This window comes from Lagenorhynchus albirostris, chromosome 1, assembly GCF_949774975.1.
Source record: "Lagenorhynchus albirostris chromosome 1, mLagAlb1.1, whole genome shotgun sequence".
NCBI lineage: Eukaryota > Metazoa > Chordata > Mammalia > Artiodactyla > Delphinidae > Lagenorhynchus > Lagenorhynchus albirostris.
Genome location: NC_083095.1, coordinates 157521347 through 157548617, shown reverse-complemented (window position 1 = coordinate 157548617; position 27271 = coordinate 157521347). Strand labels below are relative to the sequence as shown.

At 38.3% G+C, this 27271-nt stretch overlaps 3 protein-coding genes and 1 pseudogene across 8 annotated transcripts in view; 3 read left to right on the top strand and 1 right to left on the bottom strand.

Moving 5' to 3' along the window:
- Positions 1-27271, bottom strand: part of TJP1 (tight junction protein 1) — a 119414-nt gene that overhangs the window by 64754 nt on the left and 27389 nt on the right. For all 6 annotated transcript variants that reach the window (XR_009541949.1, XM_060156818.1, XM_060156825.1 and 3 more), the window contains exon 3: positions 568-692. Coding sequence is in view for 5 of the 6 variants with exons in the window: in XM_060156818.1 (XP_060012801.1) it covers positions 568-692 (125 nt within the window). In the remaining variant the exon portion in view is untranslated. The remainder of the gene's footprint in view (positions 1-567; positions 693-27271) is intronic.
- On the top strand, positions 1384-1897 carry LOC132532349 (large ribosomal subunit protein uL23-like; annotated as a pseudogene).
- Positions 20742-21353, top strand: LOC132532340 (1,4-alpha-glucan-branching enzyme-like). The gene has a single exon (XM_060170750.1). The coding sequence runs from the start codon at positions 20742-20744 to the stop codon at positions 21351-21353; it is 612 nt and encodes a 203-aa protein (XP_060026733.1).
- Positions 21457-23523, top strand: LOC132532332 (1,4-alpha-glucan-branching enzyme). Its single transcript, XM_060170739.1, has one exon. It carries the CDS (start codon positions 21459-21461, stop codon positions 22857-22859), a length of 1401 nt encoding a protein of 466 aa, XP_060026722.1. The 5' UTR covers positions 21457-21458; the 3' UTR covers positions 22860-23523.

Sequence of the window (27271 nt, the reverse complement as noted above, 5' to 3'; positions counted from 1 at the left end):
TAACCTGTCTTCAGATCAAAGATAAAATAATGTCCAGCTATTTAATTTTCAAATCCCCCACAAAAAATGTTTAGCACTTGTAACTAACCACAGGTCATTAATTTTTTAACTATTAACACAATGTTTCCCAAAAGGACTGAACAGGTACCACAATACACATAATGACTTCTGGTGGTACAGTTACAGGCATTCAATGATACTAAGTCATAAGGCTGGAAAAAGTTATTCCTTCTTTAAAGATAAAGTCTTTCTCCTTCCAATTTTCTTTCAGTCCTCTACTCATACTCTCATTTTTTTGCTAGTGTACCTTTTGCCTCTCTTTTATCTTGCTAATCTTCTTGTTGAACAAAAACACTAAGACTCAGGGTGAGAGGCTCCTGAAGGCTAGATTCTACCCCAAACTGAGTAACAAGTTTTCTTTTCACTATCTTTATTTTTTACAGTGACCTTCTATTTAAGTTTAGATACTAGCTTTCCATATATGACAGAGATAAGCATAAACGTATATTAATTTAGAAAAATCACTAGCATGGCATGCCAATGGCTGAGGGTAGGAAACATGCTTACTGCAGCTGCCCTTCTGCGGGTCCTCCTTTAAGCACATCTGAAATCACAATCGAGGTTTCCCCACTCTGGAAATGAGGATTATCTCTTCCACCAGATATTGCAATTCCAAATCCAAATCCAGGAGCCTAAAGTAACAATTATAGTAAAATGTTATGATGTCATACTCTACAATCTAAAAAAGTTCAAATATAAAAATTACAATCCTATTACAAAATGCTCACTCACTTGTATGGAAACACATCAGAATGACCTATCCTGGTATGGGAATGCAGGCTTTAATAAATTTAATGCTGGGCATAACAGAATATCGAAAACTGTCAATTACATGAATGTTCTTTAAGAACTAAAACACATTTAAAAATTCTGAACACTGAAATCCTGAATTCATTTTTGCTTATCAGAAGGGTTCCTGAGGGAATTGGCAGTGCCCCCCAGCCCCCCAGCCGTGATCATCACAAACACTGGCAACTGATTTGCAGAATGACAGATTTAATGAGCATATAAACCGGGTGCCATTTTATATAATAGAATATCAACAGCTGTGAAAATCAACTTCCTTCACTTACCCTAAAAATCTCTACTGAAGTAATACACTATAATGTCTTATACACACTGCATACAATAGAAAGTATACATTAATCATATCAAGCATTTTTTAATTCCTTATATTGTTAATTAAACAAAATCGTAATTAATTATATACTTCTAAATGAGCTGAGAATCTTTACCATGGTGACTAAGGACAGCCCAGCACAGAAACAATCAAAATACTACCAAGTTATTTAAAAATTACCTAATCTCGCTTTTTTCACGAAGATGGCGCCAAAGGTGAAGAAGGAAGCCCCTGCCCCTCCCAAAGCCGAAGCCAAAGCAAAGGCTTTGAAGGCCAAGAAAGCAGTGCTGAAAGGTGTACACAGCCACAAAAAAGAAGATCTGGACGTCACCCACCTTCCGACGGCCCAAAACACTGCGGCTCAGGAGGCAGCCCACATATCCTCGGAAGAACGCCCCTAGGAGAAACAAGCTTGACCACTATGCCATCATCAAGTTCCCCCTCACCACCGAGTCAGCCATGAAGAAAATAGAAGACAACACCACACTGGTGTTCACTGTGGATGTCAAGGCCAACAAGCATCAAATTAAACAGGCCGTGAAGAAGCTCTATGACACTGACGTGGCTAAGGTCAACACCCTGATCAGGCCTGATGGAGAGAAGAAGGCATATGTTCGACTGGCTCCTGACTATGATGCTTTGGATGTTGCCAACAAAATTGGGATCACCTAAACTGAGTCCAGCTGGCTAATTCTAAATATAGAAGTTTTCACTCTAAAAAAATAATTAAATAAAAATAAATAAAAATAAAAATTACCTAATCTCAAAGAAATCCACACCATTCCCTAGAAAGGAAATGAAGTATTCAGAGTAGTCTGAAAGAAACAGCCAATATTCTCCTAGGGCTCCAGAATCAAAAAATCAGAGGCTATGTTTTCATATAACGTTGTACTACACTATGCTCTACAATCCAAACCACCTGAGGACAAAGGTAACAACTTCCTTCCACTACTGTCCCATCCACAAAGACCACGCCCACCATGGACAGGGGATACATCATGACCTCTCCTTCTACCCCAAAGTCTACTGAAATAGCCAAAGAAGAAGAAAAGAGAAAAACTCTTATTAAAAAAGAATAAACACCAGCAATTCCACGCCTAGGTATATACCAAAAAGAAATGAAAACGTGTGCAGAGATTTATACCCACACACAGCAGCATTTATTAATAGCCAAAAACTGCAAACAACCCAAATGTCTATCCACTGATGAATGGATAAATAAAATATGGTATATCCATTAAATGAATTATCTGCAATAGAAAGGAGTGAAGTACTGATACATGCTACAAAATGGGGAACACAGAAAACATGATGCTATCTAAAAGAAGCCAACCATAAAAGACCATACATATCATACCATTCCTCTTAGATGAAACGTTCAGAAAAGACCAATCTGTATGAAACAGAAAATAGACTGGTGATTGTCGACGGCCAGGGTGTGGAAAGGGATGGAGACATTGGGGAGGGATGGTTTATGACTAACATTATTTTTTTTAGGGTGATGGAATGCTTAAAAAGTGACTCTGGTGATGGTCTTACAGATCTGTGAATATACTAAAAATCACTAAATTGTACATTTAAATGGTGAATTGTATGGTATGTGAATTATACTGCAATAAAGCTAATACCCCCCAGAAAAGGTTAATGTGAAAAAACAAATAAACAGGAAAACATCTGGGTGGCAGAAGATAATGGCAACTGCCTGAATCTGTGTCTCCAAAATAATACAAAACAGATCACTACACAAAACCATAGCCTTAATATAGCTCAAAACCAGAGAATATGCAAATCTCAAAATAGCTAGAAGTAGGCCTAAAATTTCAAAAATAAAGAAATGATTAGAAAGAAAACTATTAGCACACAATTAGAAAACTTAAGAGACTACAGAACAAGTTCAAATAAATTTGAAAACTTAGATAAAACAGATAATTTTATAGGGAAATACAGATTATTGAAATTGACTCTATTAGAAATAAAGACTTAAGCAACCCCATCGCTGAAGAGGAAACAGAGATAGTTATGAGGGAATTATCCCACAAAAAACACCAGGCACAGATGATTTCACAGGGAATTCTACCAAAACATCAATATCCAGATAGCCTCAATGCTCCATAAATTGTTCCAGAGCATCCTAAAATGAAGGAAAGCTTCTAACTCTTTTCAAGAAGCAATTATAATATTGATATCTAAATCTGATCATGACTATCCACGATAAAGACAGGGCTTCCCTGGTGGCACAGTGGTTAAGAACCCACCTGCCAATGCAGGGGACACGGGTTCGAGCCCTGGTCTGGGAAGATCTCACGTGCCACGGAGCAACTAAGCCCGTGCACCACAACTACTGAGCCTGTGCTCTAGAGCCCACACACCATAACTACTGAAGACCGCACGCCTAGAGCCCATGCTCCGCAACAAGAGAAGCCACCACAATGAGAAGCCCAAGCACCGCAACAAGAGTAGCCCCTGCTTACTGCAACTAGAGAAAGCCCACAAGCAGCAACAAAGACCCATCACAGCCAAAAATTTAAAAAAACAAATTAATTAATTTTAAAAAGACAGAGCCCCCCTCCAAATACTAAAGCCTAACATCATTTATAAAGGCCAACACCATACAAATATTCCATGACAAGGTGATTTATTTCCAAAACTGTTGTATTAGGAAAGCCACTATATCGGAGACCCTATTAATAAACGTAGAGAAAAAAATTCAGAGATTATATCCATAGACCCTGGAAAGGCCTTTGACAAAATCCAACATTCACGACCAAGGGAAAGAAAAATTCAAGAAAATACTTTCAATCTGTTTTAATATTTCATTTTATGTTAAAGTACATGAAGAACCTTACCCACACACATAGTTGAAAAGGAGAAGAGTGATTTTAGTAAACCTTTTAGATGATTATGGATACTCCTGTTTGATTTTATATCGGTAAGTGATAGTTTCTTAATGGGTGGCTACAATGTGCAACCTAAAACCGTATCAGTGGACTTTTTGTACTTACTCTGTTACATGAATACCCATCCACTGGCCTATTTTGCACTTTGAATGGATTATTTTATCCAATGTGATTTTATAATACATTTCTTGGTCATTTGGAAAATATTTAGGTAAATCTTTCAAATGATGACACATTTCACTATACAATATTTTTTAAAAATCATACTTTAATATCACCACCAATGCAATCAAAGTCTTTAAGTAGTGAAAAGTACTGAGCTCATCTCATGGTGGCAGATAAATGTTTTCCAAATTTTAATTTCTGTTTTAAAATTCAGTGTTCTTCATTGGCAACAACTATTATCAGAGTTGTTTTCCTTGAAGCAACAGGTACTCATCACTTGAGAAAAATGTTTGTTAAATATTCCAGTCTAGATAACCATTCCTTCAAGTGAAAGTGGTGTTACACACACAAATACACAGCTGGTTGAGCTTCCAATTCAAACAATCATGCAAGTACTTCAGTATAAAGCAGAAATACCTTATGCATATTTCCCATTTCAATATACAGATTATTTGTTAAATGTCTATTCAAAAGCTGACATGAGGTAAAATTAGTAATTTTTACTGCTTTGAGTTATTCTGCAGCAAAACTGGGATTGTTCTTATAAACTCTGAGTAAGTCCAGGAACTATTAGGATGGTTTGGGGCTATGAGGCCAGTTTTACCTCATACCACTGCTTTTGTACCTTCACTACAACTATCAACACAGTGAAAAAGACAAATAACATTTCTGTGCTGTTATGAAAATAGTTCGTCCTAAGCATAAAAAGACTTCAGAGGTCTTTTGGGGTCCTCAGCCCATACATTGATATTAAAAACCACTGAAAAAAGAACAAAAAAAACCCCAAAACAAACAAAAAACCCAACGAAGCAATTTACAAAAGATATGAAAATGTTAAAACTCATAAGAAACGCAAATTAAAACCACACAACACCACATTTTCTTGAGGCGGCTGTAGAAAAATAGGCACCACTGCTAATGGGCATGCAAACTGCTACAATTCTTTAGGAGAGGAATTTGGCAATCCTAACAAAATTACAAAAGCATTTATGTATGTATGTATGTATGCATTTACTTATTTGTATTTTTGGCTGCGTCTTAGTTGTGGCACGCGGGCTCCAGAGCGTGGGCTCTGTTGTTGTGGCACACGGGCTCTCTAGTTGTGGCACAGGGGCTCAAGCAGTTGCGGCACAGCCTGTGGGATCTTAGTTCCCCGACTAGGGATGAAACCCAACCCATGTCCCGTGCGTTGGAAGGTGGCTACTTAACCAATGGGCCACCAGGGAAGTCCTCAAAAGCACTTTATCTTTCAACAGAGTGAACCAGTTTCTAGCAATGTACACTGAAGATTACATATACAGCTCCAAAAATAAGAAAATACATATGTACATAGTTATTCACTGCAGATTGTAACTGCAAATACTGGAAAAAACCTAAAACACCCAAGGGTTACCTCCAAGGCAGTTTGGGGAGGGGTGTGTTATTCTCTGGCTCTTTTTCCATCCTTGGAGGAGGCTAGCACTAATCTTTTATTCTGTATACTTTTAAACTGTGCATTTATATCTTGCTTGATAATTCTTTTATTTAAAAATTAAAAACATAATACAAAAATATTAAAGAGGGCTTCCCTGGTGGCGCAGTGGTTGGGAGTCTGCCTGCCGATGCAGGGGACACGGGTTCGTGCCCCGGTCCGGGAGGATCCCACGTGCCGTGGAGCGGCTGGGCCTGTGAGCCATAGCGGCTGGGCCCGTGAGCCATGGCCGCTGAGCCTGCGCGTCCGGAGCCTGGGCTCCACGGCGAGAGAGGCCACAACAGTGAGAGGCCCGCGTACCGCAAAAAAAAAAAAAAAAATATTAAAGAAATGCCAAAAACATAAGGACCTTTCAATAAGGAAGGCGGAGGTGAGTAGATACTTCCTAAGATTTGCTTGTGAACAAGTAAGTACAGTCTTGGCTGCATGAGCCAGGCATCAAACCCAGGCAGAACATACTGCTTCCATGCAGTGCCAGCACTCTGTGGGGCATGTCATCCTGCTGGATCAGCACTGGCTGCAGTTCATTTAATGACTACCCAGGAAGTCTGTGATTCCCAACCCTGTCTACAGATGAAAATCATTTGGGATCAGTCTCAAAACTGCTTGATGATTTCCAAACCCCCCACCCCACAACCATTAAATAAAACTGGAGGAGGGCAGATGGCAGGCGTTTAAAAAAAAAAATCTCCTAAGTGATTCTAATGGGCAGCCAGGGCTGAGAACCCTAGCCTTAAAAGCTTTGTGAATTTAAGACCAGGGTGATCATCAAAAACTATAAAAGGTTCGACTATCTCACACTTTCCCTTCCCTCTTAGGGAAGGTTTCTCTCCAAAACCTTTTTAGGCTTAGATCTCCACACGGTCCTATTTTTGGCCTTTTCAACAGATTTCTTACCTCCACTGCACTACAATTTACCCTCCATCGTGTTCAAAGGATTATTATTCTAAAACAAACCCAATTCTGTCATTCCATTGCCCAGCCAAGTTCCTTAACATGCAATATCCTGAAATGCAACGCCAACTTGCTTCCCAGCACCCCAGTCTTTACCCTAAACACACTTAACTACTGACCCCTGCTTAACCATGCCATGCATCATCAAGTTCCAAGCTTTCACATTTCTTCTCTGCCTAGGACTCCTTTAGCATCACACCCTTCAACATCCAGGTTCAACGACACCTCCTTCATAAAACCAACCTAGCTTTTCACAGGCACAAGTGGCCCATCCTGTAGGCTCTCCGGCCACATAGACACACTTCTGCTACTTAACACACAGCACTGTAAATAGCCTGGGTATCAGAGGTTCGTTTGGGAGGGGTTTACATATTCTTCTACATATCCCACCTGAGTACAACCCTGCAAGGGCCTAACACAAAGTGGCTCATCAATGTTAGGGCACTAAAACAAGTATCTAGCTAATTATTCAATTTAATTTTAACTCAATTTCCCTTTATAGAGTTGTCTTTTAAAACTCACACTAATTTGAGCACTAAAACCTCATTAGCAGCCAGAGTAGTAGCGTGGATTTGGAATTTCTTGAATTTCCAAATAAAAACAATCAGGGCAACTATACAGCAAACCAAAAACCGTATATACAGCAAAAAAAAAAAAAAAAAACCCACAGGCAACCAATGTACCCTCCTGAGGAAGCAGATAGGGATGAGCAACACCTATGAGACTTGTGTGTTCCCAAAACCTACCTGGAAAGAAAGCCACAAGGCATCTGACACACCTTAGACCTGAAGAACCTCCCAAATAACTAACAGGTATTTACTGGAAAGAACGGCAAGGCAATTTTAGAACAACAGCTGAAACTGGGAGGGATTTTGCCTCTCCAGTTGTCAGTGAGAGCAAGGAGCCTGCAGTAGGGCGTGAATGGGCTAGAGCAGTGTAACCCCTAGGAATTCTCAACACAGACCTGCCAGTGGATTCAGACTAGAGAGGGACAGAACAGCAAAAGATGAAAGGGTACAAAAGGCATGAGCCTAGGAAATGTCAGAAAGCAGCAGTTATGTTTCTTTAGTGCATGCACACATACAAGAAAACTAAGCCAATTTCTAGAAGCTCAAGAAAGGTAATTTCCCATAAAATTGAGCAAAAAAGGGATTATGATCAAATCCCTTAGAAAATTACTATAGAACACAATGAGTAGCAGAATATCCCTACGGAAAATGAAAGCATGCCAAAAAGAGTACTCAAAAAAAGAAAAATAAAGGATCAAAACTGTTACTATTATAAAACAAGTGAAAAGGCATTACAAAAATACACAGGACATGAAAGAATATAAATAAGAATTTTAGACAATCACAGAAAGCTAGACAAAATGAAAAGGCAGAGGACTTTGTACCAGATGAAGGAACAAGATAAAACACCATAAAAACAACTAAATGAAGTGGAGATAGGCAACCTTCCAGAAAAAGAATTCAGAATAATGACAGTGAAGATGATCCAGAACCTCAGAAAAAGACTGGTGGCAAAGATCGAGAAGATGCAAGAAATGTCTGACAAAGACCTAGAAGAATTAAAGAACAAACACCTGGAAGAATTAAAGAACAGAGATGAACAATACAATAACTGAAGTGAAAAAAAAAGAAAGCTGGAGTAGCAATACTCATATCAGATAAAACAGACTTTAAAATAAAGAATGTTACAAGAAACAAGAAGAGACACTACATAATGATCAAGGGATCAATCCAAGAAGAAGATATAACAATTAAAAATATATATGCACCCAACATAGGAGCACCTCAATACATAAGGCAACTGCTAACAGCTATAAAAGAGGAAATCGACAGTAACACAATAATAGTGGGGGACTTTAAGACCTCACACCAATGGACAGATCATCCAAAATGAAAATAAATAAGGAAACAGAAGCTTTAAATGACACAGTAGACCAAATAGATTTAATTGATATTTACAGGATATTCCATCCAAAAACAGCAGATTACACTTTCTTCTCAAGTGCGCACGGAACATTCTCCAGGATAGATCACATCTTGGATCAAAAATCAAGTCTCAGTAAATTTAAGAAAACTGAAATCATATCAAGCATCTTTTCTGACCACAACACTATGAGATTAGAAAAGAATTACAAGGGAAAAAAACCATAAAAAACACAAGCAAATGGAGGCTAAACAATACGTTATTAAATAACAAAGAGATCACTGAAGAAATCAAAGAGAAAATCAAAAAATACCTCGAGACAAATGACAATGAAAACACGACAATCCACAACCTATGGGATGCAGCAAAAGCAGTTCTAAGAGGGAAGTTTATAGCTCTACAAGCCTACCTCAAGAAACAAGAAACATCTCAAATAAACAACCTAACCCTACACTTCAAGGAACTAGAGAAAGAAAAACAAACAAAACCAAAAGTTACCAGAAGGAAAGAAATCATAAAGATCAGATCAGAAATAAATGAAATAGAAACAAAGAAAACAAGAGCAAAGATCAATAAAACTAAAAGCTGGTTCTTTGAGAAGATAAACAAAATTGATAAACCTTTAGCCAGACTCATCAAGAAAAAGAGGGAGAGGACTCAAATCAATAAAATTAGAAATGAAAAAGGAAAAGTTACAACAGATTCTGCAGAAATACAAAGCATCCCAAGAGAGTACTACAAGCAACTCTATGCCAATAAAATGGACAACCTGGAAGAAATAGACAAATTCTTAGAAAGGTATAACCTTCCAAGACTGAACCAGGACGAAATAGAAAATATGAACAGACCAATCACAAGTAATGAAATTGAAACCGTGATTAAAAATCTTCCAACAAACAAAAGTCCAGGACCAGACGTCTTCACAGATGAATTCTATCAAACATTTAGAGAAGAGCTAACACCCATTCTTCTCAAACTCTTCCAAAAAATTGCAGAGGAAGGAACACTCCCAAACTCATTCTATGAGGCCACCATCACCCTTATACCAAAACCAGACAAAGATACCACAAAAAAAGAAAATTATAGACAAATATCACTGATGAATATAGACGCAAAACTTCTCAACAAAATACTAGCAAACAGGATCATATACCATGATCAAGGTGGATTTATCCCAGGGATGCAAGGATTCTTCAATATATGCAAATCAATCAATGTGATACACCATATGAACAAACTGAAGAATAAAAACCATATGATCATCTCAATAGATGAAGAGAAAGCTTCTGACAAAATTCAACACCCATTTATAATAAAAAACACTCCAAAAAGTGGGTATAGAGGGAACTTACCTCAACATAATAAAGGCCATATACGACAAACTCACAGCAAACATCATTCTCAATGGTGAAAAACTGAAATCATTTCCTCTAGATCAGGAACAAGACAAGGATGTCCACTCTCGCCACTATTATTCAACAGTTTTGGAAGTCTTACCCATGGCAATCAGAGAAGAAAAAGAAAGAAAAGCAATACAAATTGGAAAAGAAGAAGTAAATCTGTCACTGTTTGCAGATGACATGATACTATACATAGAGAATCCTAAAGATGCCACCAGAAAACTACTAGAGCTAATCAATGAATTTGGTAAAGTTGCAGGATACAAAATTAATGTACAGAAATCTCTTACATTTCTATACACTAACAACAAAAGATTAGAAAGAGAAATTAAGGAAACAATCCCATTCACCACTGCAACAAAAAGAATAAAATACCTAGGAATAAACCTACCTAAGGAGGTAAAATACCTGTACTCAGAAAACTGTAACACACTGATGAAAGAAATCAAAGATGACACAAACAGATGTAGAGATATACCATGTTCTTGGACTGGAAAAATCAATATTGTGAAAATGACTATACTACTCAAAGCAATCCACAGATTCAATGCAATCCCTATCAAATTACCAGTGGCATTTTTTACAGAACTAGAACAAAAAATCTTAAAATTTGTATGTAGACACAAAAGACCCCAAAGAGCCAAAGCAGTCTTGAGGAAAAAAATCAGAGCTGGAGGAATCAGACTCCCTGACTTCAGACTATACTACAAAGCTACAGTAATCAAGACAATATGGGGGCTTCCCTGGTGGCACAGTGGTTAAGAATCCACCTGCCATTGCAGGGGACACGGGTTCGAGCCCTGGTCCAGGAAGATCCCACATGCTAAGGAGCAACTAAGCCGATGCGCGCCACAACTACAGAGCCTGCGCTCTAGAGCTCGCGAGCCACAGCTACTGAGCCCGCACACCTCGAGCCCATGCTCCACAACAAGAGAAGCCACCGCAACGAGAAGCCCGTGCACTGCAATGAAGAGTGGCCCCCACTCGCCACAACTAGAGAAAGCCCTCACGCGGCAATGAAGACCCAACGCAGCCATAAATAAATAAATTAAATAAAATTTAAAAATTAAAAAAAATACAATATGGTACTGGCAAAAAAACAGAAATATAGATCAGTGGAACAGGATAGAAAGCCCAGAGATAAACCCATGCACCTATGGTCAACTAATCTATGACAAAGGAGGCAAGGATATACAATGGAGAAAAGACAGCCTCTTCAATAAGTGGTGCTGGGAAAACTGGACAGCTACATGTAAAAGAATGAAATTAGGACACTCCCTAACACCATATACAAAAATAAACTAAAAATGGATTAGAGACCTAAATGTAAGACTGGACACTATAAAACTCTTAGAGGAAAACATAGGAAGAACTCTCTTTGACATAAATCACAGCAAGATCTTTTTTGATCCACCTCCTAGAGTAACAGAAATAAAAACAAAAATAAACAAATGGGACCTAATGAAACTTCAAAGCTTTTGCAAAGCAAAGGAAACTACAAACAAGATGAAAAGACAACCCTCAGAATGGGAGAAAATATTTGCAAACGAATCAACGGACAAAGGATTAATCTCCAAAATATATAAACAGCTAATGAATCTCAATATTAAAAAAACAAACAACCCAATCAAGAAATGGGGAGAAGACCTAAATAGACATTTCTCCAAAGAAGACATACAGACGGCCAAGAAGCATGTGAAAAGCTGCTCAACATCACTAATTATTAAGAAATGCAAGTCTAAACTACAATGAGGTATCACCTCACACCAGTTAGAACGGGCATCATAAGAAAATCTACAAACAACAAATGCTGGAGAGGGTGTGGAGAACAGGGAACCCTCTTGCACTGTTGGTGGGAATGTAAATTGATACAGCCACTATGGAGAACAGTATGGACATTCCTTAAAAAGCTAAAATAGAATTACCGTATGACCCAGCCATCCCACTACTGGGCATATACCCAGAGAAAACCAAAATTCAAAAAGACACATGCACCCCAATGTTCACTGCAGCACTATTTACAATAGCCAGGTCATGGAAACAACCTAAATGCCCATTAACAGACGAATGGATAAAGAAGATGTGGTACATATAGACAATGGAATATTACTCAGCCATAAAAAGGAATGAAATTGGGTCATTTGTAGAGACGTGGATGGATCTAGAGACTGTCATACAGAGTGAAGTAAGTCAGAAAGAGAAAAACAAATATCGTATATTAACGCATATATGTGGCATCTAATAAAATGGTACAGATAAACTGGTTTGCAGGGCAGAAATAGAGACACAGATGTAGAGAACAAACATATGGACAGCAAGGGGGGAAAGTGGTGGTGGTGGTGGTGGGATGAATTGGGAGATTGGGATTGACATGTATACACTAATATGTATAAACAGATAACTAATAACCTGATGTATAAAAAATAAAACTCAAAAACAAAAAATGAAAAAAAAGAATTTTAAGAATTCAGAAATGAGGCTGACAGAATTCAAGAGTTAATTAGAAATTTTAAAAAGCCATTTTAGACAGGAACACAAATAAACATAATACCATGAAAGAAACAGAAAGTAAAAAAGATAAATCTTTTATAAAACAAAAAAGAAATGTTTCAGGAGATTTTTAAAAAAGGATTTGAGAGAAAATTACAAATAATGAAGACAGGCAAGAGATACAACATACGGATAGTAGGAATACCTGAAGACTAAATTGAAGCAGGAGAAAAAAAATAGTAAAACTAAAATTAAATAAAGAACTTTCCTGATATATGTATTTTATATATCCTTCCATATATTTATATATATAATTGAAACTGTATACTCAAAGGACACAAATCACTGTAGATACCTGAGAATATCAATTCAGAGGAAATGCCAAAATATATTCAAATAAAATGAGTAGATTTTAAGGCAGAAGATTCTTTGGCATCTAGGCAAAAAGAGCTATAATTTTAAAAGAAATATAAATTAGATTATCATCACACTTGGGTAGCAACACATTATGCCAAAAATAACATCGTTAAGATACTTAAGGGAAACAATGAGCCATGGATTTTATATCCAGTAAAGCTAATCTTCAAGTATAAAAGGGCACAGAAAAGCTAATAAACATCTAAGAAAAACACAGGGAACACTGTTTTTCATGATCCTTTCCTAATAGAAAATAACTTTCTGACAATCAAAATGACAAGAAGCACATGGAAAGGACTGGTGATAAGCATTAAATATACACCTACTTACAGCATTAAATATACACCTACTTACAGGATTAAATGTGGATTAAAGGGAGAAAGGTTAAATTATATAATAGCTATATGGTCTACACAGAGTAAAACCATTTCTTTAAATGGGGAGAGGAACAGGATAGAATAGAGGAATAGTTAAAAAATTTTAACACTGTTTCCAGTAATCAAAATCGACAGTAGTAGAATTATTATTATTGAGGCAATCATATGCTCTGTACTGGATTTACAAAAGACTAACATGGTGCTTTTCAGAGGGATTTTCAAAAGAAATGGAAAATAATCCATTTTTCTCATATATCTTTACCATAAGAAAATTGTAGGTGTGTCAAAATATAGTTGATTTTTATATGTTTACATGAGAAAATGTCCAAGATAATGGTTTTTATTATGGTGATGGGAGAAGTAGTTTAAAGCAGTATATGATCTCATTGACCTGTATGTGCACACACACACGATTATAGCTTTTGGTGGAATTAAATGCATCAAAGAATTTTACTTTCATCATATTTTGTCCTTTCGACATCACAGGCAGCCATAAGCAACAATAATATGTATTTCTACCTGTGCCTGGTAGTGAAACTGAGTTTATGATAAACAAGAGGCCTGGAATCTGTTCAGTTATTTGCCCAGTTTCACTGGACACTAGCCATGCCCATTCCTTTACATTTCATTGTAACTGCTTTTGCACTGAGTACTTGCAACAGGGAACATATGGTTAACAAAGCTGAAACTATTTACTATCTGACCTTTTACAGAAAAGGTTTGCCCACTTATCTGTTATAGTATTTCTTGATTCCTTAAAAGATTTTTTACAAAGGGAAAAAAATTCCTGAAGGTTGACTGTTGATTCATTTGCAGAAATATAACTGCATAATATGAATAACCTCTCCTCCAAAGATTTTTCTGTTTCCTTCAAATATGCCCAATTCTCTAGTTAAAGATTCTCCCCGCTGCCTTTTTTTCTCCTGTTTCTCATGCCAAATTTCTACAACCAACTAACTTAATTCTAACTTTTCTCACCTTATACAGTTTTACTCCTATAGTTTTTGTAGTTTGACTCCTCTCCCCTTCTTCTCCCAATCTACCCTCAACATTCTATGGAAACTGTTCTAGTCATGTGTTTTCACAGTGAACACGGCGATCAAAATTTTTTTAAATGAATGGATCCAATTTTTTCAAATGGTTCCTCGGCAATCATTTGTTCAACTTCCTTTCTACAAATGAACTCAGAAGGCCTGGAATCCTATGTGCCACTCCACTACCTGCCAACTAGACCTTATGTAGGACTTCTCTGTGGACTTGGTCAGAGAGATTAGGATTTTATCACCTCTGGTAACATTTTAATTCTATGAGGTCCCAAGAGATCTGAAAGGCCTGTTCAAAATCAGTTAGTGGTAAGCCCAAACTAGTTCAGAAGTCACAAGACCTCTACAGTTTTTCCACTGTACCTTGGTAGTTATCAAAATGTTGTTTAAATGTCTACGACTGTTAGACTGGTTCTTTTTTACCTCTGCGTCCTTCATCAGCCCGTTGGTTACTCGCTCTTGTGGCTCTGTTTCCAAAATTATAGCTTTCATTTCTAATTCTTATTCCACTTTCCTATTCCCAGCTTCTTAAAGAACACCTCCAATTGCCCTTCTCCAAACTGTCATTTTCGCCAAAAAACTGACCTCACCACCAATGTTCTAAACTTAAAAAAAACAAACAGAAAAAAAACAGACAAAAAGCCAAAATTCTGGCTCCTTCCTTAACAAGGTCACTACTTTTTATTAATTTTATTACATATATATGTAGTTTATGTGGTAGAATTACGAGTTCTGAATTTCAGATATTATATTCCATTAAGTATTTCTAATATTTAAAATTAAATTTTACATGTAAGTGAAAAGAGCATTATATGATGAGTCCAGAGACCTGCGTTCAAGATGTACCTCTTTGGGACATTTCACTAGACCTTTCTGAGACTCAGTTTATTCCATGTGGTTATTAACCCCTATTTCACAGAGAATTAAATAAAATAAAGGATTTGAAACATTCATAATACACTCTATAAATGTACACAATGGCCTTCAACCAGATAAAACAAGCCTAGCTTAGCTTACACGCTTACCTTCTACCCACCATACACTTGCCTGGAGCTACAAAACAGATATGTAGGATTCCCCTTCCCTGGCCCCTTTTCTTACAATAGCTTTATTGACATGTAAATTACCTATCGTAAATTCACTCTTCAAAATGTACAATTCTATGTTTTTTGTGTGTTCAGAGTTGTGCAACCATCATCACAATCAACTGCATAAAATTTTCATCACCCTGAAATGAAATTCCCTACCCTTTAGCCATCATCCCTGAATTCCCGCATCCTAAAAACCACTAATCTTTCTGTCTATTCACCTGTTCTGACCATTTCATATAAATGGAATTATACAATAATGGTCCTTTGTGACTGCCTTCTTCGAGTTAGGGTAACGTTTTCAAGGTTCATCCATGTCACGGCATGTATCAGTACTTCATTTCTTTTCACTGTTGAACAATATTCCATTATATGGATATACCACATTTTGCTTATTCATCATTCATCAGTTAATGGGCATGTGGGTTCTTTACACTTTCAGGCTATCATGAGTCATGCTGCTATGAACAACCATGTTTAATAAGTTATTATGTCGGTATTTGTCTCCACTTCTCTTGGGTATATGGCTACGAGTGGAACTGCTGGGCCATGTGGTAATTCTACATATGTTTACCTTTTGAGAAATACCTTACTTAGTTTACCACAGTTGGCTCCACCAGCCAACATCCACATCCTCATCAACACCTATTATTGCCTGCTTTTGTGATTACAGCCATTCTAGAGGGTGTGACAGGGTATCTCACTGTCGTTTTTGACATATATTTCCCTGATGGTCAGTACTGTTGAGCATCTTTTCATACGTTTATTAAACAGTTCTGTATCATCTTTGGAGAAATGTTTTTCAAATCTTCAGTCCATTTAAAAAACTGAATTATTTGCTTTTTTACTACTAAATTTCTATATTCTGGATACAAGTCCCTTATCAGATATGTAACTTGCAAATACTTTCTCATTCTGTGGGTTATCCTTTCACTTTCTTGTTGAGAGTTTCTTGGTTTCCTTTGAAACACAAAAGTTTTAAATTTTGATGTGGTCCAATTTTACCTGTTTTCTCTTCTGTTGCTTTTATTTTCAAGATTGTATCTAAGAAACCACTGCCCAACCCAAGGTCATAAAGATTTATTCCTGTGTTTTCTTCTAAAAGTTTTACAGTTTTAGCACTTACATTTAGGTCTATGATCCATCTTAGGTTAATTTTTGTTCTTGGTGTGAAGTAGGAGTCAAAATTCATTACTTTCCACGCTGTTGACCAGTTGTCCCAGTACCATCGGTTAAGACTACTCTTTCCCTCACTGCATTGTCTTGGCACCCTTGTTCCAAGTTTACTTCCTATTGAATCCCCTCCCTATTTGAAACACTTAGCTGCTTGCCCTTAGATGATCTCTTAACTAGATTCCTTGCTTTCAACATACTTTCACCATTTGATTTTTTTTTTTTTTAGTTTTAGGTGTACAACATATTGTTTAGTATAGTTGATTTATAATACAATATTAGTTTCAGGTATACAACATAGTGATACAAGTTTTTATACATTATACTCCTTTTATAGTTACTATAAAATATTGGTTATATTCCCCTGTCCTATATAATATATCCCTGTAGCTTATTTATTTTATAAATAGTAGTTTGTATCTCTTAACCCCCTACCCCTATCCTGAACCTCCCCCCTTCCCTCTCCCCACTGGTAACTACTAGTTTGTTCTCTATATCTGTGAGTCTGTTTCTTTTTTGTTATATTCACTAGTTTATTTTTTTAGATTCTGCATATCCATGATAACATACATTGTCTTTTTCTGTCTAATAAGCATAATACCCTCTAGGTCCACCCATGTTGCTGCAAATGACCTTATTTTATTCTTCTATATGGCTGAGTAATATTCCATTATATATATATGTACCACATCTTCTTTTTTTTTTTTAACATCTTTATTGGGGTATAATTGCTTTACAATGGTGTGTTAGTCTCTGCTTTATAACAAAGTGAATCAGTTATACATATACATATGTTCCCATATCTCTTCCCTCTTGCGTCTCCCTCCCTCCCACCCTCCCTATCCCACCCCTCCAGGCTGTCACAAAGCACCGAGCCAATATCCCTGTGCCATGCGGCTGCTTCCCACTAGCTATCTACCTTACTACGTTTGTTAGTGTGTATATGTCCATGACTCTCTCTCGCCCCGTCACAGCTCACCCCTCCCCCTCCCCATAACCTCAAGTCCGTTCTCTAGGAGGTCTGCGTCTTTATTCCTGCCTTACCCCTAGGTTCTTCATGACATTTACCACATCTTCTTTATCCATTCATCTGTTGATCAACACTTAGGTTGCTTTCATATCTTGGTTATTGTAAATAATGCTGCTATGAACACTGGGGTGCATGTATCTTTACAAATTAGTGTTTTTGTTTTCTTCGAATATATACCCAGAAGTGGAACTGCTTGATCATATGGCAGTTCTATTTTTAGTTTTTTGAGGAACCTCCATACTCTTTTCCATAGTGCCTGCCCTAATTTACATTCTCACCAGTGTACTAGGGTTCCCAAATTTCTCCACATCCTCACCAACACTTGTTATTTGTAGACTTTTTGATGATAGCCATTCTGAGGGGTCCAAGGAGTCCTGGGGCTGGTGTCACACGGTGGGTGGGGATGGGGCCCAGGGGATCCCGGGGCTGATGCCCACCCACCAGTGAGTGAAGCCAGGTTCTAGGGCTAGTATTGGCCAACTGGTGGGCAAAGGCAGGTCCTGGGGTCTCTGGCTGCAGAGCCCAGGAGTCCCAGAGCTGGTGTGGAACCACTGGTGAATGGGGCTGAGGCCCAGGGGGTGCTGGGACTGGTGCATGCCCACTGGTGTGTGAAGCTGGCCCCAGGGCTAGTGCCAACTCACAAGTGGGTGAAGCCAGGTCCTAGGGTGTCTGACTGCAGGGCCCTGTGGGTCCTGGTGCTGATGAGCTAGAGGGAGGGTTCCACAATGACTCTTGCCAGCACCAGTGTCCATGTGGTAGAATGAGCTCCCCTAATGTCTGCTGCCAATGTCTACGTTCCTCGGGTGCACTCCAGTTGTCTCCTGCCTCTCTAGGAGGCTCTCCAAGATCAGATGATGGGTCTGATACAGGTTCCTTTCAAATTACTGCTTCTGCCTTGGGTCCCAGAGGATGTGAAATTTTATGTGCACCCTTTAAGAGTGGAGTGTCTATTTCTCATAGTCCTCTGGGTCTTCAGAAAGTGAGCCCTGCTGGCCTTCAAAGCCAAACATTCTGGGGACACGTCTTCCCGGTGCAGGACCCCTGGGCTGGGGAGCCTGATGTGGGGCTCAGACCCCTCACTCCTTGGGAAGAACCTCTGCAATTGTAATTATCCTCCCATTTGTGGGTCACCTACCTGGGGGTATGGGTCTTGACCATGACTCCACCCATCCTACCCATCTCACTGTGGTTCCTTCTTACTATCTTTAGCTGTAGATCTTTATGCCTCCAGTCTTGCTCATCAATAATTGCTCTGTAAACAGTTGTTAATTTTGGTGTACCCGTGAAAAGAGGTGAGCTCAGGGTCTTCCTACTCTGCCATCTTGGCCAAGCCTCTAACTTCTCTCAACCCTTTAATTCTTTAATACAGAAATATTCACTTAATCTTTCATGTAATTTTTTTCAGAAAATAGAAAAATAGAGATGACCAACTCATTCCTGAGTATTCATTTCTCAAAGAATTATAAAAATATGTGCATTTTCTAAGGGAGAACATCTGAAACTAAAGAAAGTTGTGGGTATGTAATGGGTGGGAGGGGTGGAACACAAGACCCTCTGGATGCAACTACCATCTCAAGCTGCAGACCTGCACTTGCCAATACTACAGCCACTATACACACAACTACTGAGCACTTAAAATGTGGCTAGTCTTACCTGAAAGGTGCTGAAATTACAAGATGTACATCAGTTTTTTAAGACTCAGTATGGGGAAAAAAAGCAAAGTATGGTATACCAATTTTTAAATATTACATGTTGAAAATGACAACATTTTGGATATACTGAGTTAAATGAGATCTATCACAAAATTCACCCATATTTTACGTTTTTCAATGTGAAGACTAGGAAAATTTTAATTACATTGTGGTTTGCATTATATTGCTACTAGACAATGCTGCTATTTGATCTCCTAAGACTTTGTTGAATAGATTGGCCTCCTGTGAAAATAAGTTTTACTGGGCATAACTAAGTACACTAAGCCCTTATCTGGCAAGACACAATATCTGTAACTCCAGGTTATTGCCAAAAGCATATAGTCTCAAATTATCTCGGTCACTTACTACTATTCCAAAAGCTCATTTGGCTCACCTCAAGGAGAATAACTTTCTCTCATTCCTTTGTCAGCGTTTCTTAAAAATGTGATGCCAGAGGACATGGCCCTCCATTTCAAACATGCATTTTTAAACATACATATTACGGGTCCCATCCCAGACCAAATGAATCAGAATCTCTGGTAGTTGGGCATGATCCAGTTGATTCCTCTTTACAATAAACCTTGAGAGCTACTACTCTAGATCAGCCGTCAGCAAACTATGGCCTGCAGGCTAAATCCAGCTAGCTGCCCATTGTTGTAAATAAAGTTTTCCTGGAATATAGCCACACCCATTTGTTAACCTACTCTCTACAGCTGCTTCTGCAATACAGCTACAGAGTTGAGAAGTTGTGACAGAGATTTATGGCCCGCAAGGCCTGAAGTATTTATTTATCATCTGGTTCTTTACAGCAAAAGTTTGCTGACAGTGCTCTAGACAGTCTAAATTTTATTCTGTAACAACTCAGAATACCAAAGGAAAGATACCTGAAGTATAGTTCTGCAGCCTCGGAAAATGAAGTCAACTGAATTATGCTTTGGCATAAGTTTCTGGGCTTACAATGACAGGTCTATTTTTAAAAACCTTCAAAAACGATTCCTGGAGGGATGGTTGTTGAGGACTTCCATTCTGTCATAGTCCCTCTCTGATGAGGCCCAGAGGCAACACAGCTCTGTGTTTCCAGCACAATAGTTAACATGTTTGAAAACCAAAGAATTATGAACTATATACTCATCTTATCTCCATGTATCTTTTGATGACATTTTTCTGGGCTAGTACCCCCCTCCCTCAGGGCAAAAGAAAACTGAAGCACAAGAAGAGCCCAGCTACAGAGTGGAGTTTACACTGACCTTCTTTCTAGACAGGAGTTCCAGACTTGCCTGAGTATTACAACTACCATGATGAGTTGGTGTGACACTTTTAACACATTCAAAAAATCAGATTCTGAGGCTCGCCTGGGCGTTCTCCCGGCTAGAGCTCCCGCTCCCCCTCCACTCGACCCTCTCGGGCCTCGGCTACTCGGGCTGCGGCGGAAGATGGCGGCTCCGGCGGGTCACCCGGCTCGGGAGGCTCGGTCCGAATGCTCTGAGGAGGCGCTGGCCGCTGCCTTAGCGGACGTGCCCGAACTAGCCCGACTTCTAGAAATAGACCCGTACCTGAAGCCCTTCGCTCCGGACTTCCAGCGCAGGTATAAGCTGTTTAGCAAGACTTTGAACAACATTGGAGAGAACGAAGGTGGTATTGATAAGTTTTCCAGAGGTTATGAATCATTTGGCGTCCACAGATGTGCTGATGGTGGTTTATACTGCAAAGAATGGGCCCCGGGAGCAGAGGGAGTTTTTCTTACTGGAGACTTCAATGATTGGAATCCATTTGCATACCCATATAAAAAACTGGATTTTGGAAAATGGGAGCTGTATATCCCACCAAAGCAGAATAGATCGGTCCTAGTACCTCATGGATCCAAATTAAAGGTTGTTATTAGGAGTAAAAGTGGAGAGATCTTGTATCGTATTTCACCGTGGGCGAAGTACGTGACTCGTGACAGTGATGATGTGAATTATGATTGGATACACTGGGATCCAGAACACCCATATAAATTTAAGCATTCCAAACCAAAGAAGCCAAGAGGTCTACGAATTTATTAATCTCATGTGGGAATTTCTTCCTATGAAGGAAAAATAGCTTCTTATAAACATTTTACATGCAATATACTACCAAGAATCAAAGACCTTGGATACAATTGCATTCAAATGATGGCGATCATAGAACATGCTTACTATGCCAGTTTTGGTTACCAAATCACAAGCTTCTTTGCAGCTTCAAGCCGTTTTGGAACGCCTGAAGAGCTGAAAGAACTGGTTGACACAGCTCACTCAATGGGTATTACAGTCCTCTTAGATGTGGTACACAGCCATGCCTCAAAAAATTCAGAAGATGGATTGAATATGTTTGATGGGACAGAGTCCTGTTACTTTCATTACGGACCTAGAGGGAATCATAATCTTTGGGATAGTCGATTGTTTGCCTACTCCAGCTGGGAAGTTTTAAGATTTCTTCTGTCAAACATAAGATGGTGGTTGGAAGAATATGGATTTGATGGATTTCGTTTTGATGGTGTTACATCCATGCTGTATCATCACCATGGAATAGGTCAGAATTTTTCCGGTGACTACCATGAGTATTTTGGACTAGAAGTAGATGAAGACGCTTTGACTTATATCATGTTGGCAAATCATTTGGTTCACACGCTGTATCCAGATTCTATAACAATAGCTGAGGATGTATCAGGAATGCCCACTCTGTGTTTTCCAATTTCCCTGGGAGGGGCTGGCTTTGATTATCGATTAGCCATGGCAGTTCCAGATAAATGGATCCAGTTACTTAAAGAATATAAAGATGAAGATTGGAATATGGGCAATATAGTGTATACACTCACAAACAGACGCTACCTTGAAAAGTGCATTGCTTATGCAGAGAGCCATGATCAGGCACTCGTTGGGGATAAGACGCTGGCATTTTGGTTGATGGATGCTGAAATGTATACCAACATGAGTGTTCTAACCCCGTTTACTCCAGTTATTGATCGTGGAATACAGCTTCATAAAATGATTCGACTCATTACTCATGCACTCGGCGGAGAAGGCTATCTCAATTTCATGGGTAATGAATTTGGGCATCCTGAATGGTTAGACTTCCCAAGGAAAGGAAATAATGAGAGCTACCATTATGCAAGAAGGCAGTTTCATTTAACTGATGATGACCTTCTCCGCTATAAGTTCCTAAATAACTTTGACAGGGACATGAATAAATTGGAAGAAAGATGTCATTGGCTTTCAGCTCCACAGGCTCATGTTAGTGAACAGCATGAAACCAATAAGATCATTGCTTTTGAGAGAGCAGGCCTTCTTTTCGTTTTCAACTTTCATCCAAGCAACAGCTACACTGATTACCGACTTGGAACGACAGTGCCAGGTAAGTACAAAATTGTGCTAGATTCAGATGCAGCGGAATATGGAGGACACCAGAGACTGGACCACAATACCGATTTCTTTTCTAAACCTTTTGAACATAACAACTGTCCCTATTCTCTTTTGGTGTACATTCCAAACCGAGTGGCCCTCGTCCTTCAGAATGTGGACCTGCCCAACTGAAGAGATCTGATTTCAGCTCCAGCAAAGAAAGATGTGCACTTTGTTTTCCCACGCTTGTTGTCCCAGAGCTTGTAATGTGTAAGCTTTTCAAAATATATTTGTCTAGCCTAAATGTCAGATCTCTGAAATTCAATACTGGTTTATGAAAATGAATGTCAAACTTTTCTTTAAGGAGGAGAGGGGAACATATTTGTTGGAATTTTGGAGATCCTAGACTATATTTTCCAGCCATCTGAACAGCTAGGATCCTCAAATGAAGTGTGATATATCATGTCTTCAAACAATTTTGCCTTACAGACCAGTTATTTAGTCCTTTTAAGTTCAGATTTGAATCATGTGTCATGTTTGATTATTTCTGTTGAATGTATACAGCATCTTTTTTAAGGCGATATCTGGTGACTTTATTTGTTCTGGTATCTCTTGATCTAAATTACAAAACACCAAGATTGTTACTCTCCTTTTTCAAATTGTGTTTAGAAATACTGTAATAAGTATATAATAATAATATAAAACTAAGAATTGTGTCAAAGATAAAAGTTGTTGCCTATGAACTCATCCATGCCTTATTTTGCATAAGTTTTATCTTGTGATCTCTTGTTCACTTAGTATCTTGGTAGATGCTAATATCTTCATTTCTGAAGGCCTGACTTGGTAATTGTAACATTTCAGAATCTATCTTTTACTTTTAGTCAATAAAAAAAAAAAATTGCAAAAAAAAAAAAAAATCAGATTCTGTTTTCTCAACATTCAGAATCTTTTCCTACTTTGCCTAAGTTCTGTAGTAAATAACCTAACATTTCCCCACAACTGACAAAACCAGGCAAAACTGTAGAAAGGAGAAACGTACTTTAGCTAATTTAAGTGTCTTATTTTATTTTCCTTATTTAAAAACTAAGAAGGTATTAGGAAAAAACAAGTGTAATGTGATACGGTCAAATTACACCTATGGTCCCAAATGATCTAGCTTCTACCTTAAGAAATCATAAAAAGAAGAGCAACTTAAACCCAATGTAAGCAGAAGAAACATTAAAATAAGAGCAGAAATCAGTGAAATACAAAGCAGAAAATAAAAAATATCAATGAAAAGAAAAGCTGGTATTTTGAAAAGGTCAATAAAATTGTTAAACCTCGGGCTTCCCTGGTGGCACACTGGTTGAGAGTCCACCTGCCGATGCAGAGGACACGGGTTCGTGCCCCAGTCCGGGAAGATCCCACATGCCGCGGAGCGACTAGGCCCGTGAGCCATGGCCGCTGAGCCTGCGCGTCCGGAGCCTGTGCTCCGCAACAGGAGAGGCCACAACACTGAGAGGCCCACGTACCGCAAAAAAAAAAAAAATTGTTAAACCTCTAGCCAGGTTGACCAAGAAATAAGAGAAGACACAAATTACCAATATTATAAATGAAAATGGGCCACCATTACAGATCCTAAAATATTAAGATAAGAGAATGACATGAACAATTTTATGTCTATAAATTTGACAACTTAGATAAAAGGAACTAATACTTTGAAAGATACAAACTACCAAAGTTACCAAATAAATCTCCAAAAGCTAACAAAGAAAAAATACATAACCTGAATAGTCCTATATAAAATTAAAGAAAATAAATTTATAGTTAAAAGCTTTCTCACAAAGAAAACTCCAGAACCAGATGGCTACACTGGTGAATTCTACCAAACATTTAAGGGAGAAATACCTTCAGTTGTACACAAACTCTACCACAGAACACAATAGGGAAGAATACTTCCCAGCTGCTTGTTTTGAGACTGGTAGCTTTCCTTACTCCAAAACCAATAAAAACACAAGGAAAAAGTACTAACCAATATTCCTCATGAACACAGAAACAAATATCTTCATAATACATTAGCAAATCAATCCGGCAATATATAAAATGAATAATACATCACAACTAGGTAGAATTTATCTTGGGAATGAAAGGCTCTTCAACATCCAAAAAGCAAGAAACTGACCATACCAACAAACTAAAAAGAAAACTCGTATGATAACCTCAATCAATACTTACCAAAAAAGCACTGGCAAAATCCAACATCTATTCATGATTTAAAAAAAAAAAAAAAAAGCCTCTTAGCAAACTTAAGTATAAAAGGAACTTCCTCAACCTAGTAAATAGCAAAACAGAAATACAAGGGAACTTCCTTAACCTCATAAAGGGCATCTACAAAAACCTTACTGCTAACATCATACATAATAGTGAAAGAATGCTTTCATTTAAAATTTGGAATAAGGCAAGGATGCCTGCTTACTGTCCCTATTCAACATCCTGGAAGTCCTAGCAAGTACAATAAGGCAAAAAAAAGAAATGAACAGCATATAGATCAAAAACGAAGAAATAAAACTGCCTCTCTTCACAGATGAGATGACTGCATAGAAAAAGGCCAAAGAATCTACCAAAGGAGTTCCTAGAAAACTTAAAGTTCACTATTTAAAAAAAAACAAAGGGCTTCCCTGGTGGCGCAGTGGTTGAAGGTCCGCCTGCCGGTGCAGGGGACGCGGGTTCGTGCCCCGGTCCGGGAAGATCCCACATGCCACGGAGCGGCTGGGCCCGTGAACCGTGGCTGCTGGGCCTGCGCGTCCGGAGCCTGTGCTCCATGACGGGAGAGGCCACAGCAGTGAGAGGCCTGCGTACCGCAAAAAAAAAAAAAAAAAAAAAAATCAATTGTATTTCTACATATTAATAGACAATCAAAAACTGAAATTTAAAAAAATACCGTTTACAATAGCATGAGGAAACATAAAAAATATACTTGAGTAGAAATCTAACGAAACATGTGTAGAATCTGTATGCCGAAAACTACAAAACCGTAATGAAGGGATACATCACATTCAGTTTGGAATACTCAATACCGTTAAAGTGTCAATTCTCCCCAAATTAATCTGTAGATTCAATGCAATCCCAATGAAAAATCCTGGCAGATTTTTTTTAATTTGACAAACTTATTCTAAAGTTTATATACAGAGACAAAGGAACTAGTCAAAATAATTAAAAATAATAATAGTAAGTTTGGAGGATTCACACTACCTGATTTCCAACTTAATATAAAGCTACAATAATCAAGGCAGAAGTAACTGGCAAAGGACAGACACACCGATCAATAGAAGAGACTAGGGAAAGGCCGACACACATATGGTCACTGATTTTTGACAAAGGGAGAAAGCAATTAAATGAAGAAAGGATAACCTTTTCATAAATGGTTGTTCAAAAAATTGGACATCCGTATTAAAAAAAAAATCCCCTAAAAAGAAATCTTAATACATACAAATTTTAATTAAAACAAAACAAAAACAAAACAAAACCTTCCAGAAGAAAACAACAGGAAAGATATTTGGGACCTTAGGTTTGGCAGACTTCTCAGATACAAAACCAAAAGCAAAATCAATAAAAGCAAAAACGACTTTATCAAAATTTGAAACTTATACTCTGCAAAAGACACTGTTAAGAGAAGGAAAAAGGCAAGCCACAGACTGGGAAAAATATTCGCAAAACAATACCTATTAAAGAACTTGTATCCAGAAGATATTCAAGACTCTCAAAACTTAGTAACAACTTCTGTGCAACAAGGGACACAATTAACAGAGTACAAAGGTAATCCATGGAATGGGAAAAAAAACATTTATGAGTCATATTATCTGATAAGGGGTTAATGACCAAAATATATAAAAACTCCTACAATTCAACAGATAAAACCCAATTTAAAAATGGACAAAGGAACTGGACAGATGGCAAATTTTGTTATGTGTATTTTACCACAGTTTAAAAAAACAGTAAGTATAAAAATTAATAAACAGAAACCTCAATTAAAATAGAGTTGGGGGCTTCCATGGTGGCGCAGTGGTTGAGTCCGCCTGCCGATGTGGGGGACGCAGGTTCGTGTCCCAGTCCGGGAGGATCCCACATGCCGTGGAGCGGCTGGGCCCGTGAGCCACGGCCCCTGAGCCTGCGCGTCCGGAGCCTGTGCTCCGCAACCGCAAAAAAAAGAAAAGTGAGGCCCGCGAACTGCAAAAAAAAAGAAAAGTGAAGAAAAAAAAAATAGAGTTGGGAGGCCAGAAGAGGGAGCACTCATGCACTGTGCTGTTAGCAGAGCCTAGCAAGAAGAAAGACTTCCTCTTCTTGCCTGCCAAGAACTCAGCCAATGACAGACTGTCACAATTCAGCCAATGAAAAACCACTACACTCTGGACTCTCAATTCCTCCAATGGACTCTGTTTACTACAGCCCTCCCAACTTCCTTTTCCCCTCTATAAAAGAGTTCTATTTTTGCTGGGGTCTTGCACTGTGTCTTGCAGTAGCTGCAGACTCTGAATTGCAATTCTTTGTTGATCCCAAGTAAACCCATTTTTAAGGTCAATATAAGAAAACAAAAAACCTAATTAAAAATGGGTAAAAGATTTGGA

Bases quoted from the DNA above. Each gene is read 5' to 3' on its own strand.
- LOC132532340 (XM_060170750.1), top strand. From the start codon at position 20,742: ATGGCGGCTCCGGCGGGTCACCCGGCTCGGGAGGCTCGGTCCGAATGC.
- LOC132532332 (XM_060170739.1), top strand. From the start codon at position 21,459: ATGATGGCGATCATAGAACATGCTTACTATGCCAGTTTTGGTTACCAA.